The sequence below is a fragment of the Falco rusticolus genome, chromosome 8, assembly GCF_015220075.1.
Source record: "Falco rusticolus isolate bFalRus1 chromosome 8, bFalRus1.pri, whole genome shotgun sequence".
In the NCBI taxonomy this organism is placed as follows: domain Eukaryota; kingdom Metazoa; phylum Chordata; class Aves; order Falconiformes; family Falconidae; genus Falco; species Falco rusticolus.
This window is the reverse complement of record NC_051194.1, coordinates 39,451,439-39,465,423: the sequence shown is the minus strand read 5'-3', so window position 1 is coordinate 39,465,423 and position 13,985 is coordinate 39,451,439. Positions and strand designations below refer to the sequence as shown.

Here is a 13,985-nt window from a genome sequence, read left to right as displayed (position 1 = left end):
CGCTGACGTCACGGGATGCCCCGCCCACCAGCGGCGGGGGACAGACGGGAAGGGGGGGCGAAGGGGAGGGGAGTGCGTCAGGGGAACCGGGTACCTCGGGCGTCCGCCGATGTCGTGGGGCAGGGGCAGAGGGGTGCCCCGGGGGGCTGAGGCTGATCCTCTGTGTGGGCGCCCCCCCTTGGGGGCCCAGGGATATGGGGTGCGCCTGGAGGATGGAGGACCCCGAAAGTGCTGGGTGCCCCCAGGGATACGGGCTGTGCCTGGGGTGAGTGGGTTCCCAAAGGTGTGGGGTGCTCCCAGGGATATGGGGTGTTCCTAGGGTATGAGGGGTCCCCAAAGGTGTGGGGTGACCCCAGGGATAGAGGGGTAACTCAGGAAGTAGTGGACGTGCCCCAGAGTATGAAGGTCTGCACAAGAACTGGGTGCTCCAGGGATGTGGGGGTGCTCACAGGGGAAAAGTGTGTCCTGCGAACTGGATGATTCCAGGGTTACAGGGCCATAAAAATGTGGGGTGCCCCCAGGGAGTGGGGACACCCTAAGGGGGCTGTGAGGGTGCCCTGGAGCTGGGGAGGTGCCCAAACCTTTGGGGATGTTCCGAGGGAATATGAGTGACCTCGTGATGCCCCAGGGGTATGATGGTGCAACTACAACTGTCCGTGTGCCCCCAGGGAAGGGAGGTGCCCCAAAAGTGTGGGACCCCTAAGACCGACAAGCACCCCAAAGGTGTGAGGATGGAGGTGCCTCAAGGGTTTGGGGGTGCCCCGGAGGAACAGAGGTACCCGGGGAGTGCCCTCGGTGCAGGTTTCCCCCGAAGGCAGCAGGGGTGCTCGGAGGTGTGAGGGTGCCCCAGGGTTATGGGGGTGCCAGGGAGGGTCCCCCGAATCTGCGGGGCTGGCATGGGGGCACAGCTCCGCCTGGTGGCACGGCGCCACTTGGCTCGGCTCTGCGCAGCACAGCCAGGGCAGGAGGGACGCGGGTGGGGCTCCTCTGCTCTGGTCCCCTGCTGCACCCCTCAATGGGGAGGAAGCCAGCCCCGCAATGGGGGTCCCCCTGTGCCCCCAAAACGCCAACACCAGCCCCCTCAATGGGGAATAGCACGACCCAACCATTGGGAAACTGAGGCACAGAGCCCTGGCCTGTCTTTGCCCACTGGCCTGCCCACCAAAGCCCCCCAGTCCCAGAGGGCCTCCACCCTCCCGAGGGGGGCTGCAGCACCCAGGGAGTCCTCGCAGGGGAGCTCCACATCGACTGGGGGCCAGGGAACAAAGTGGGGACCCCTGGCTGGAGACCCCCAGGGGGTGCACCGCTGCAGGGGGAGAGAGGCACCCCTGGATGTGCCCCGGTGTCACCTGCTGCCGGGTGGCTCGGACACCCTGAGGTAGGGTGGGTGGGTGTGCTGCAGACTCCCCCCGGCCCTGACAAAAGCATCCTGGGGGGGGCCGGGGAAGGGTCCCTGCTGACTGCCACTTCCCCTTCATGCTAGGAGAAGGTTTTGCAACCTCGCTTCCTCCCTGGGTGGCATAAATCGGACAGCGGAGGGAAGGGGTGCCAGGAGGCAGCACAGTGGTGGCTGCAGGTGAGGGACCTTCTGACTGGCCTGGCAGGACCCCCAGGTCTGGTGCTGCTCCACGTCCTCCCACACTCTGCACCGGAGCCCTTTGGGAGTGACGCCTGGATTTTTCCCTGTGCCCGGGTGCTTCCCGGTGAGAACCAACTTGGGACCAAGAGAAGACCCCAGATTTGGGAGAACGGTGAGGGCAGCGAGTGGTGAGTCCCTGGTGTGTTCCACTGGAGATCTGGGCTTTCCTTGGGCTGTGCTGGCTCCCCCAGCACCCGGCTGAGCCCCCTCACATGTGGGGAGCCAGCTGGGCTGGGGGTCACAGTGGCTGCTCTGGCTGCCTGAGGGTCTGCCTGGTGCAGGGGGAGTGGGAGGCAGCAGGTGGGGCCACCTGGGACTGTGCTTAGAGCTCATTTGGGGTGCAAACCTCTTGTGGTCCCCAGGGACATCAGCTGTGGGTGCTGCAGGGGAGAAGCGCCCGCTCCCATTTCCTTGCACAGCCATGAAATGGAAGGGTGCTTCCTCATGGTGTATCCCTCCTTCCTCCCCGTGGGACCCCCAGGGCCACACCAGTGTCCTCCAACCCTTCCAGGGTCAGGAGGGGAAATGGGGTGCTGCTGGTTCTCCTGGCTGGGCTGGCTGTGGGGTACCAGTGGTTGAGGGATACCCGGTCCTGCAGGAACCACTGTGATTTTGGAGTGGGGAGGCAGAAAGAAGCAGCCAAAAATAGACCGAGGGGAAGCACTGGTGTCTGGCTGTGCCCCGTGCCTGTGGCAGCCCCACTCGGGGGGGACCTTGACCCATCGGCATTCCCAAGCAGCCCTAGCATTGCCAAGCCCTGGAGGGGCTCGGGGCCTCAGAGATGGGGCAGAGGGGTGAAATGAGTCTGGATCCATACTGGAAGAAGGCTGAAACCCAATGGTCTTTGGGGAGGCAGGGACAAAGCAGGATGTCCTACGTGTGAGGAGACAGGAAGAGTGACTGTCACCTGTGATTTCCACATCGTGGCTGAGCACAGGGGACATGGGGACACCTGGCAGCGCCCGGCTGAGCAACAGGAAAACCAGAGATGTGAAATATTTTCAAAGCCGCAAAGGGTGACATGTCTCTCCATCCGGCAGTGAAACCACCCGCACAGGGACAGGATTAGGGCAGGGGAAGAAGGGCATGAAACCACCTTCAGACATTCTTCAGTGCTGCCAGCCCCATGCACTGTGACTGCAGCCTCACCACCAGCTGGGCTGGCAGGAGGGGCAGCTCCAGCAGTGATGCTTGAGGGGATGGAGAAGCTGGAGGGACCCAGAGGTGCTTGGAGGATTTTGGAGGTGCCTGAGGGACCCTGAGATGCTCAAAGAGCTCAGAGGATTTTGAAGGACCCACACAATCCAGGGGGACCCAGGGATGATGGAGGGGCCAGGTGTCTCCTGGAGGGATGTGATGCTGCATTGATAAGGGAGCCCTCCAACTCAGGAAGAGGTGGCTGGTCTGTGGGGTCCCCTTTCCTCTGTGGGGGACAATGAAGGGACAGAGTTGGAGTGAAGTGCGGCAGACTGAGGGGTGCTGGGGGTGTTGTACAAAAAGACATATGAGGGTCAGTGTGCACCTGCAGTAGAGTGATAGAGAGGGGCTGCCCACTGGCTGGGAAGGGACCTGGGGGGCAATGGAAATGCCAGGGGACCCAGAGACACTGTCACCCCTGGCCCATGCCATCCTCCCACCCCACCCTCAAGCTGCTTTGTGCTCCACAGGCTAAATGGAGTCCTTCTCCTTCAATGGGGATTTCTCCAACTTCTTCACCCTCTACAACTATACCTATGACTACACAGCCATGCCTGACACTGCTATCTCCTCTGCCCCATGCCGGCCCGATGGCTCTGTCCTCAACAAGTACCTGGTGGTAGTGATCTACTGCCTCGTCTTCATCCTCAGCGTGGTGGGAAATGGGCTGGTGGTACTGGTGGTGACCTCCAGCCACACCAGCCGCTCCGTCACCGATGTCTACCTGCTCAACCTGGCTGTGGCAGACCTGCTCTTTGCCCTCACCCTGCCGCTCTGGGCTGCTTACCGAGCCCATGAGTGGGTCTTTGGCACTGTGATGTGCAAAGCCATCTCTGTGCTGCAGGAGGCCAACTTCTACAGCGGCATACTGCTGCTGGCCTGCATCAGTGTGGACCGCTACCTGGCCATCGTCTACGCCACCCGGGCTGCCACTGAAAAGAGGCACTGGGTGAAGTTTGTCTGCTTGGGCATCTGGGTCTTCTCCGTGCTGCTCTCCCTGCCTGTGCTGCTCTTCCGTGAGGCTTTCCCCTCACCCAGCAATGGCACCGTGTGCTACGAGCGCATTGGCGGTGAGGACACGGCCAAGTGGCGGGTGGTGCTGCGGGTCCTGCCACAGACCTTCGGCTTTGCCCTGCCCCTCCTGGTGATGCTCTTCTGCTATGGTGTCACCATCCACACCCTCCTGCAGACCAAGAATGCCCAGAAGCAGCGGGCCATGAAGGTCATCTTCGCTGTGGTGCTGGTCTTCCTCATCTGCTGGCTGCCCTACAACATCACGTTGGTGAGCGATACCCTCATGAGGACACGGGCCATCGCTGAGACTTGCGAGAGGAGGAACCGCATCGACACGGCCCTCTCCGTCACACAGGTTCTGGGCTTCGCTCACAGCTGCATCAACCCCATCATATATGCCTTTATTGGGCAGAAGTTTCGCAACAGCTTCCTCAAGATCCTTGCGCAGCGTGGGTTCATCAGCAAGGATGCCGTGGCCCGCTATGGCCGCACATCCTATGCCTCCACCTCTGGCAACACCTCCACCACCCTCTGAGCCCTGCTGGGACCCAACCCTCACAGCTCCCAGCAGGTCTCAGCACCCCACACACCCCAGTATCCTTGCCCAGCGCCCTTGGATGCAGGTAGCAATGCCACAGGGATTGGCAGGACCACCACTGGATGCTGGACCCTGGCTGGAAGTGGGCTTGGGCAGCAAGGGGGTAGGACCCCATTGCCAGGGGAGTGATGCCAAGCACTGCACACCCTCCTTGCTCTTTGGAGCAGAGCCTGTGACTCCGGGGATTCTGCGACCCTGCTGTGGGGACAGTGTTCGTGGCCGACAGCCATCCAGCAATAAAGGAGTTGGCATGTTGGTCACCCAGGTCTGGCTCCTCTTTGCCATTGGGAGTGAGATGGTGGGATGGGGTCGGGACACATCTCTAGGGACAGTGGGTGCTGGGCTCTCTACCTCAGTGCCAAAGCGGTGGTGCCAGCTGAGCCTGGCGGGCTGTGGGTAACCCCACTGCCCAGCCAGAGAAGGGCTGTTGCCTTAGAGGCTGTTGCAGAGGGTTCGGCATCTTGTGCATGGCCAGAGGGGACCCAGACCCGGGTCTCACTCCCTGCATCCACCCAGCCAGGTCTTGGCATTTCCCCAGTGTGGGGTCTCTTGTGTGGCATCTGTCCCACCTGGGGACAAAGCCACTCCTTCTTGACCCCAATCAGAGCCACAGTGGAGCAAATCACTGCAAGATGCCTGAGCACCCCTTCTTGACACTGAGCCAGCCCTGTGACGCCTGCCTGAAGGGTGCTAGCAGCCAGGGTGCTCCCTGCCCCCCCTGACACTGCAGTGCCAGGACATCATTGTGCAAAAGGCTGGGAACCTGTCCATTACACAACCAGGATGCTTCCGCCCCAGCTTGGGCAATGGGGGCTGGCACCAGCATGGGGCAGAAGAGCTGAAGAGGGGGCTGTGACCCTGCTGGGGTCTCTCCTGCCACCCTGTGTGCCAGGCAGCAGGGTGTCTGCCCCACTGTGCCCAAGCATCTCTGTGTAGGGGTCTCATACTGCTCCTCCATTGCCCCTGATCCAGGATCTTGGGGGCCCTAACAATGTGGGCATCAGTAGGTGCCAGCCATCCATGCGCTGGCTCATGGGTGGCTACTGGAGTGCCCCAGAACCCAGGCCGGGAGCCCTGGGGACTCAGGGCTGGGCAGCAGCAGCAGGGGTGCTGGACAGGGACTGCCCGTTACCTTTGCAGCTGGGAAACCTCTTGCCCAAGCGGTTCCTCACAGCCCAGGAGGAAGCCAGGGCTGTTGGCCAAGAGCCATCTGCCCTGTCCCGTAGCAGGGAGGCAGAAGCAGACAGGGCAGATGGTGGCTCAGCCTGGCTGCAGCTGGGACACTCCTTATGGGGACGGTTCCCCCCAGGAGTGCTCAGACACACCCACGCCAGCACTCCCCCACCCCATGCCCAGCCTGGGGGTCAATCCGATGAAGACTGATAGACAACACAGGAGGCACAGGGGTAGCAGGAATGGGTTGTTTTCTTTTTTGTGGACCAGCCACAAGAAAGACCTATCTCAAACCCAAAATGTCAGGCAGCAGGACCTGCCTGCAGGCCCCAGACACCTAGGTACCTGGTAAGCCTGAGACGAGGCAGCCAGGGCAGGGGGTGTCCCAGGCACGGTGCAAGGGCTTGACTCATGTAGCCTGTGGGTGCCTTTGCTGGTAACAAAGCAGGCAGCAGCGCCCCTGCTTGCCCACGTCCACGGAGCATGTGTGGCACACCTTGCCCTGGCACAACCTGTTGAGAGAGTGGGTGGTGAGAGCTCTGCCACCGTGGTGCCATGCTGGTGCCCCCCTCCTGGTGCCTGCCACAGCCCACCTGCAGTTGTACCGCCGGGAGAGGAGTCGGAAATCCTTGTGGCAGCGGGCGCACAGCCCTGCATCATGGGGTGCCGGGCTGGGCTTTGGGGTGTTGATGCCTTCCGTCTTCTGCCACAGGGCATCCTTCTCCCTGCGGGAGGCAACAAATCAGCCCTGGCAGGAACACGCCAGGTGGTGGAGGTCCAGGAGCACGCCCTGGCACCCCAGACCCAAGGTGGGCACGTAAGTCTCCTGAGGTGGTGAGCAGAATGAATTTGCCTGGGCTCTGGTGCCCTCCTCTGGGCAAAGGGGTCTGGACTCCCCTGCCCACACATGGCCCTACACCAGTGGGATCCCTGGGGCTCTCACCGCAGCAGCTCCAGCAGCCGTCCCTTCATGTCGCGGATGAGCTCCTGCTGCCGTGCCTGCTCGGCACCCCGTGTGGCCTCCCGCTCCAGGGCCTCCCTCTGCGCCCGCTGCAGCGCCGATGCCCAGCGCTCACCATCCTGCCGAGCCCTGGGGCAGGGCAGCGGGGAGATCGTCTCCCTGTCACACAGCTGACCATCTCTCCATCCATACTCGCATCCCTCCCTCCCTGTATCTGCTGCCTATCCATCCCCAAGCTGGCTTCCTATCCCCACAGCCACCTTGCCATCTGCAGGGCCAGCCACCCATCTGTTTCCCAGCTGCTCATCTGTCCTTCCCCACATCCATCCCTCTGGCCTTCTGCCCACCCACCCATCCATCTACACACCCCAGATTCATTCCTCTGTTCCTCCATCCTACTAGTCCCAACTTCATCCCCCCGTGTACCCGCCCATCAAGTTATTCACCCCAAATACATCCCTCCATCCACCTACTCATGCCAAGTTCATTCTTCTACCCCTCTGTGCACCCACCTATGTAGCAGGCCCACAGTGCCCTCCTCTCTCCAGCCCTCCCTCCCCAAATCCTTCCCTCCCTTCCCCTGCCCATCCCCAGCTGCTGCTCCCCTGGGTCCAAGTGGGGTACGGTGGGCGTCCCAGGGGAAACTTTGTGGCCGGTGCGGATGGGGGGGACCTGCTGCGGGGTGATGGGAGCAGGGGGTCCCCGCCTGACCTGCCGAGCTGCTCCCGCAGCTGCGCCACCTCCTGCCGCTGCGCCTGGACTTGCTCCCGGCTCTGCCGGGCCTCCTCGCGCGCCGCGGTGGCCAAGGTGGCCAGGCGCTGTGGGAGAGCGGGGGCTCAACCCTTGCCAACCCCACCCCCCCACACCCCCCGTGGGGTCCCCTCGGGCTTGCCCCATACCATGGCCATGTCGGCGGCCGTGCCGGGCTCCCCCTCCACCTGGGGCTCCGGGGGGGGTTCCTGGGGGCCTCGGGCGAGCTCCAGCGCCCGCCGCAGCGCCTCCTCCACGGCGGCCACCTCGGCCGGGGCACCGGCACCCTCCAGCACGGCCGGCCGCCCCGCCGCCGCCAGCGCCGCCCGGCACTCCCGCAGGCGCGACGCCAGCGCCGCCGCCTCCGCCAGCGCCGCGGCCAGCCGGGCGCCCCGCGCCTCCGCCACCTCCCGCCAGCGCCGCGCCTCCTCCTGCGCCCGCGCCAGCGCCCCCGCGCCGCCGCCCGGCCCCGCCGCCGCCAGCGCCCGCCCCAGGAAGGCGTTGGTCTCCCGCAGCGCCTCGGCCTCCCGCGCCCGCAGCTGGGCCCGCCGGGCGCTGCCCCGCTCCCGCCGCTGGTGCCGCCGCTCCGCCCGCGCCAGCCGGGCCGCCAGCGCCCGCGCCGCTGCCTCCCGCTGCCCCAGCTCGGCCCGCAGCCGCGACACCAGCGCCCGCAGGGACGCCGCCGTCCTGCCGTCCTGCCCGGGCACCGGTGGCGTGGAGCCCGGCGCGCACCCCGTGCCGGGCGGCGGGGACGTGCCGGGCTCCCAGTCACCGTCAGGCTGGGGTGCGCGGCCAGCGCCACGGGCGGCCTCCAGCTCCTCTGCACCCGTGTCCTCCAGCTCCTTCTCGTCCTCCTCTTCATCGTCCTCTTCCACATCCTCCTCCTCTGCCACGTCCTCCTCCACATCCACGTCCTCAACCTCCTCCTCCTCCATGTCCTCTTCATCCTCCTCTTCCATGTCCTCTACCTCCTCCTCCTCCACCTCCTCTTCCACATCCTCGTCCACCTCCTCTTCCTCCTCCACATCCACGTCCTCTACCTTCTCTTCCTCATCCTCCTCCACCTCCTCTTCCATGCCCTCCTCCACCTCCACCTCCTCTACCTCCTCCCCATCCTCCTCCTCATCCTTCTCCACCTCCTCTTCTTCATCCTCTTCCACATCCTTCTTCACCTCCACGTTCACATCCTTTACCTCCTCATCATCATCATCATCCTTCTCCACCTCCTCTTTCACATCCTTCTTCACCTCCACATCCTCCTCCGCATCCTCCGCCTCTGCATCCCCTACCTGCAGGGCAGCCAAGGCAGGTGGGCATGGGTGGGCTGGCACCCCACCGTGTGCCACGGTGGGATGGGTAATGCCATTGGGCCATCCATGCATCCCGGTGCAAGTATCATCTGTCTGCAGGGCCGTCTTTGCCAGGCTGCTCCCGGCCACCGGGCTGGGCCGTACCAGTGTCCTAGAGGGGACATAGGGCTCAGGGCCACCAGGTCACTCCCAGGCTGAGCAGGGCGCCACCACCCTCCCTTCGAGCTCCCTGGGCATGAGCCAGGCATTGGGGATGGGGAGTGCAGCAGGGCTGGTGACGCTGGGTGGCACCTGGTGACAGGGGATCAGGGATGCTGGTGCTACCAGCCTGGGCACCCACAGAACAGGTGGCACCCAGAGACCCCATGGAGGCTGCAGTGGGAAATTGGGGGCTGCATGTGTGCTTTTGGCAGCGCATGCACATGAGTGTGTAAGCAGCAGAACAGGTGTGAGTGTGCTGGAGTGGCTGCATCTGCGAATGCCCTCCTGCAAGTGTGCCTGGGGGCAAAGGTGTGCACACATACACATATGCCCCCATGTCTCAGATGTCACAGTGTCACGGTGTTGCAGCAGATCTGTGCCTGGGCATGTACTTGGCAGAGGACGGGGGGGGGGGTGTGTGTGCAGGCACATGTGACATGTTCATAGGCACAGGCATAGCATGCATGCTGGCACAAGTGTCTGTGCCTGCCTGGGGCCATGTATGGAGGGCTGGCACAGCTAGGGTGGCACATGGGGTCCCAGATGGTGGGGCAACGCCTGCGTGCTGCTTCGTTATGCTGAACCCCAGGTGCCCCTGACATCCCCAGCACCCTTGATGTCCCCGGTGCCCCCTGTGTCCCCAGGCTCACTCAGAGAACATGGGCCAAGCAGTGTCCAGGTCAGCCCTGTGCAGGGCCAGGTGGAAGGTGACACAGTCCAGCTCGTAGAGGCTGCCCAGGATCTCGGCCCGGCGCTGGGGGCTCAGGAAGGGACTGCGGGCGTAGTACCACTCACTGCATACACAAAATGAGCTCATGAACTCCTCTGTGCCCCGGGCGAGCACATGCACCTTGCAGCACCCTTACTGACTGGATGCTGCAGGGTGCTGCCCGCCCTGGCTGTGCCCACCAGCACCATGAACATCTCCTGCCTGTGCCCCTGCTCTCACCGGAGGTTCTCAGTGTCGAGGAGGCAGAGCTGCAGGGACTCTGCCAGCTGCTGGTGCACCAGGCAGTACCGCAGGAAGGCTCGGCCCCTGCCCACGGGGGTCTTCAGCTGCGGGGAGAAGGGGTTATCCAGCACTGCCATGCCAGTCTGCCCCCTCCACGCCAACCCCCCCAGCCTACTGGGGGGAACAGGGCCTCCAGGGACAGGGCTGGGGGGCAGCGGAGACCCCAGAGGGGAGAAAACCCATTATAGTGCCAGTGGGTGAACCCTTGGTACCCAAGTGAGTGTGTGCTGGTGCACAAACGCATATGCACCCACAAGCAGAAGCGCACACACGTGTGCGTGTGCAAGCCCCCAGGTGCCCTGCCAGCCCATGCCCACCTTGTCCAGGGAGGTGACGAAGCGAATGCCCTCGTGCTCCTGCCGGCGCTGTGCCAGGCCCTGGCACAAGAAATCCCAATAGTCCTTGCGCTGCCCAAAGAAGCTCTTCTTCTCCTTGAGGTCAAACTGGCAGAGACACAAACTTGGGCTTGCTTATTTGGGGGAGTCCCCTGTCCCCTCAATGTGTCCCCTGTGGGGCTGGGATCCAGCCAGCTTCCCCAGCAGAATGAGTCTCAGTGTCCCCTGGCTGTCTCCTCTTTGCTGGCTCTGTGCCTCAGTTTCCCTTTTGCAGTATGTGCAATTACACATGCAGACATGGATGAGCCTGATCCAGGTGCTTACATGGCTGGGGATGCCCAGGGCTGGACAAAGCCAGCTGGGGTCATCTCAGCCCCCTGAAACAGCCAGCATGGGGACCCGTCTGCTCTCAACTGTGCCCCAGGGGAAACTGAGGCAGGGAGTGACAGGGACAGATGAGCAGCAGTACCTGAAGGAGGAACTCCAGCTGGGCACAGAGGCTGTGCAACTCCCGGCTCCCGTCTGTCACTGGCAGGTTCTGCTCCCGGTAGCTGCGGTTCAGCTCGTCCACAGTCTCTGCAGGATGGCAGAGCTGAGCTGGCACAGCCCTGCCCAGGCAGTGGGCACCCTGCCCCATCCCACCCCAGCTCCTCGTCACCTCCCAGCTCCCAGCCCTGGGGATTTCTGCCAGCGGGTGAAAGAGGAACTGCCCTGGGATGAAACTGGGGAGCGAGGGACACAGGTACCCACTGGGCACTGCTGGTCTCCTGGGGCTGATGGCGAGGATGGGAGCAGGTGGCAGTAGCAGGGCTGGCACTGGGGGGCTCTGGAGCACCCCTGGCAGTGACCGCTCTGCTGCTCCATGGGCTGGATGTGAGGAGGGACCCGGCACAGCCAGGGTGGGATGTGCCATGCAGGGGACACACTGTCAGGGGACAGGCTGGCACACTTACTGTGCAGGTCCTTGATGATACGGTTGAGCTCCCCGTCTCCTGCCATGGCTGTCCCCGGGGGTCTGCAAAGGCAGGGGCAGCACTGAGAAGTGCCAGGCTGGCACTCACCTGGCACCCCCAAACTCTCTGCCCCAAGAAAAGGGTCTGCCCCCCCAGCTCCACCCCAGAGCTGCCTGCTTAAGGTAAGAGGTGGTGAGCTCAGACACCCCCTTTCCCTGCCCACATCTTCCCCACTACATGGGGTAGGGGGTATGGGGTGGGCAAAGGTGTCCCATCCCATACCCCCTTAGTTGTCCACGTTCCCTGTCCCAAAATGATGCCAGCCTCTGCCCCCATTCCTTAGGGGGTTCCTGAGGCTGAGTCTCCACCCCAGCCCCCAGGATCCAGGATGTGGGTTTGGCATGGGGGAAGCACTGCCTTTGCTTCTGCTCTCGCTTCCCTTACTTACACCATGAACAGTGTGTGGGGATCCTGGGGGGCTGAGGAAGGGGGGCACACAGCCCCCAGCATGAAGCCCCCCAAACTGATCTTCCCCCCAGGCAGAGCCCCCTGGCACAGCATGCTGCCTATAGGGCTGGCACGGGGTTTGGGAGTGTTGTGGCCATGGGGTGGGGGGGCAGGTGGCACAATGCAGTAGGGTGTTTTTGAGGGGTGGTGGGTGGCAACCTGGAGATAGGGCAAGGGACAGTGCCCATGGAGGTGGCAGGTCCGGGGCTTGTCACCGCAGCAGGTGGTGGCTGGGCACAGGGCTGGGGGAGTACACGTGTGTGTGCAGGGCAGGGGCCGTGTGTGCTCGCAGGAGCGTGTGTGCACAAGTGTGCACAAGCATGCATGAGTGCTCTGTACCCCCACCCCCCCACACCCCCCCATGGCAGAGTGGCTCAGCAGGCAGAGCAGGACACGGGACTCCTGATGCCTGAGTTCCCGTCCTGGTGCCCTTGGATGACCTTGGACAAGCCATCTACCCACCAGCCCACCCTGCCCATGCTTCAGTTTCCCCTGGAAGAGGAGCCCCTTACCTGTGGCTGGGAGCTGTGGGATGCCCCAAGGTGTTTGCTGGGTGCCAGGGGGGACGCTGCAGTGTGCCTGTGCCCACGCCGTGCCTGCCTGCTTCTCCTTTTGTACCTCAGCCAGGAGGAAGTGTGGGAGGCTGGGGGGGCTGCAGGAGCCACCCCCAATGAGCTCCACATCACATCAGGCACCGCGGCTTGGTCCCCCAACACCCAGCTCCCTGGTTTGGGAGGTGCCAGTCTTGGGGAGGAGTCCAGTGAGGCTGGTCCCTCCGTGTAGCCCCATGGTGTGGGGGAAGGACAGTGCCAGGCCTGGGGGTGACCCTGATGCCCTTGCACGCAAATGGGGCTTGAGAGTGCTTTGAGGGACCCCTCTGCAGTTTTTGGGGACAGGGTCTGGGACCCATACCCAGCTAGCAGCAGCCCCTAGCACAGTATTCCCCCTCCCATGCACAACAGCCCCCAGGGGCAACAGCCCCTAGTCACAGAGATACCCCCTTCCAGAAGCTGCAGCCCATTCCAGCAAGGCCCACAGCCCCCCTTGGACATCTGCCCCCACATCGGGGCTATGCCCCTAAGCCCAAAGCCTGGGTGTAAACTCTTCCCGGGGCACCCAAGGCCCCCCCTTGCAATGTATGCCTGGGGGGCCCCCAGCCTGGCAATGCCTCTCAGCCACCATGCCCGTCCCCCTTTGTTGTGCCAGCCCTGTCCTGTGAGTTTCTTCTGCGGTGGGGACTAAATCTGCTGGCAGGGGGGCAGGTGGGATGCCAGCTCACACTGCCAGTGCCCCGCATGGGGACCCACTGCCATCCTGCTCCCCAGCACTGTCTAACTTGCTGGATGCCCTCAGTGACACCCAGCTGCCCCCACATCCTGCTGCCCACTGCACCCACCTCACAGCACCCACTGCCCCTACCTGTGCCACCCGGGGGGCCAGGGGGGTACCCGCCTCCCCCAGGCCAGGCCTCGGCTCAGCTCCAAAGCGAAAGTAGGAAGTGATGCTGAGCGGGAGCCTGGGCCTCCACACACCCTCCCGGCTCCTGGGGGCGGGGGGTTATGTTGGGCCGTGGGGTGCCCCTGAGCAGCTAGAGGGCACGAGGGAACTGGTGGCAGTGCTCTGGGTGACCCCCGCCTCCCCAGCACCCCCTTGCTCCATGCCACCCCGCAGTGGGTGGTGCTGCGGGCATGGAGCACAGCACCCCACGTTGGATGGGGGGTGGGGTGGATGGGTAGATGGAGGCAGGGTGGTGGAGCATCACCTCACTGTGCCAGGGAGATGCATATGTGTGTGCACACATGTGTAAGATTGCATCTGTGTGCAGGCTGCGTGTGCACGGCTATGTGCGTGCACATGTAGGTGCAGGCAGTATACATGTGGCAGGCACGGGCATGGGGCTGAGGGCACCCATGTGTGCATGTACACACATGCATATGCCCACGGTTGCACCTACCTGCTCCATGCCAGGCACCCCACGGGCAGGACACTGATACCCACAGGGGGGCTGTGCCCCTGCCCACCCCTTGCTGGGGTGGGTGCCACCCCACTGCAGCACCCTGGCAGCAGGATCCCCTGTCCTTGCCCCAGCCAAGGGCCAGGGCCAGGGTGCCGGGGGCTGGGGAGGGGAGAAGACGCCTGCCCGTCCTTGGCGCGGGTGCAATTCAATTAACGAGGCCTGGCCCTTGTTCAGCACAGCCAATAAAGCTAATGGCCCTGCACAGGCCTGGCGCTGCCCGGCGGGGGGGTTTGGGGGGCCATCTGCTAATTAAATGGGGGTGGGGGACAATGGAGCCAGCAGTGATGTCACCTCATTGGTGCTCAGGGTGGGGGGCTG

At 63.7% G+C, this 13,985-nt stretch overlaps 2 protein-coding genes across 4 annotated transcripts; one reads left to right on the top strand and one right to left on the bottom strand.

Annotated features, from left to right (window-relative positions):
• The first annotated feature begins 101 nt into the window (after positions 1-101).
• LOC119152929 (C-X-C chemokine receptor type 2-like) lies at positions 102-4,712 on the top strand. Of its 3 annotated transcripts, none has more exons than XM_037398731.1 (3): positions 102-265; positions 1,484-1,767; positions 3,307-4,712. In XM_037398731.1, exon 3 carries the CDS (start codon positions 3,312-3,314, stop codon positions 4,383-4,385), a length of 1,074 nt encoding a protein of 357 aa, XP_037254628.1. In that variant the 5' UTR covers positions 102-265; positions 1,484-1,767; positions 3,307-3,311; the 3' UTR covers positions 4,386-4,712. The 3 variants fall into 3 exon arrangements, with proteins under 3 accessions (XP_037254628.1, XP_037254630.1, XP_037254627.1); XM_037398733.1 differs by having other exon boundaries at positions 1,484-1,778; XM_037398730.1 differs by having other exon boundaries at positions 104-265; positions 1,484-1,751.
• Positions 4,713-5,855: 1,143 nt separating this feature from the next.
• On the bottom strand, positions 5,856-13,613 carry RUFY4 (RUN and FYVE domain containing 4). Its single transcript, XM_037397560.1, is given in 12 exon segments — positions 5,856-6,346; positions 6,565-6,711; positions 7,294-7,400; positions 7,482-8,228; positions 8,301-8,426; positions 8,469-8,793; positions 9,494-9,637; positions 9,793-9,904; positions 9,907-9,969; positions 10,096-10,298; positions 10,660-10,712; positions 13,605-13,613. Coding segments are annotated over 12 exon segments (2,352 nt in total). The 3' UTR covers positions 5,856-6,030.
• Between the last annotated feature and the right edge of the window lie 372 nt (positions 13,614-13,985).

Coding starts and splice junctions, on each gene's coding strand:
- LOC119152929 (XM_037398731.1), top strand. CDS start 3,312: ATGGAGTCCTTCTCCTTCAATGGGGATTTCTCCAACTTCTTCACCCTC.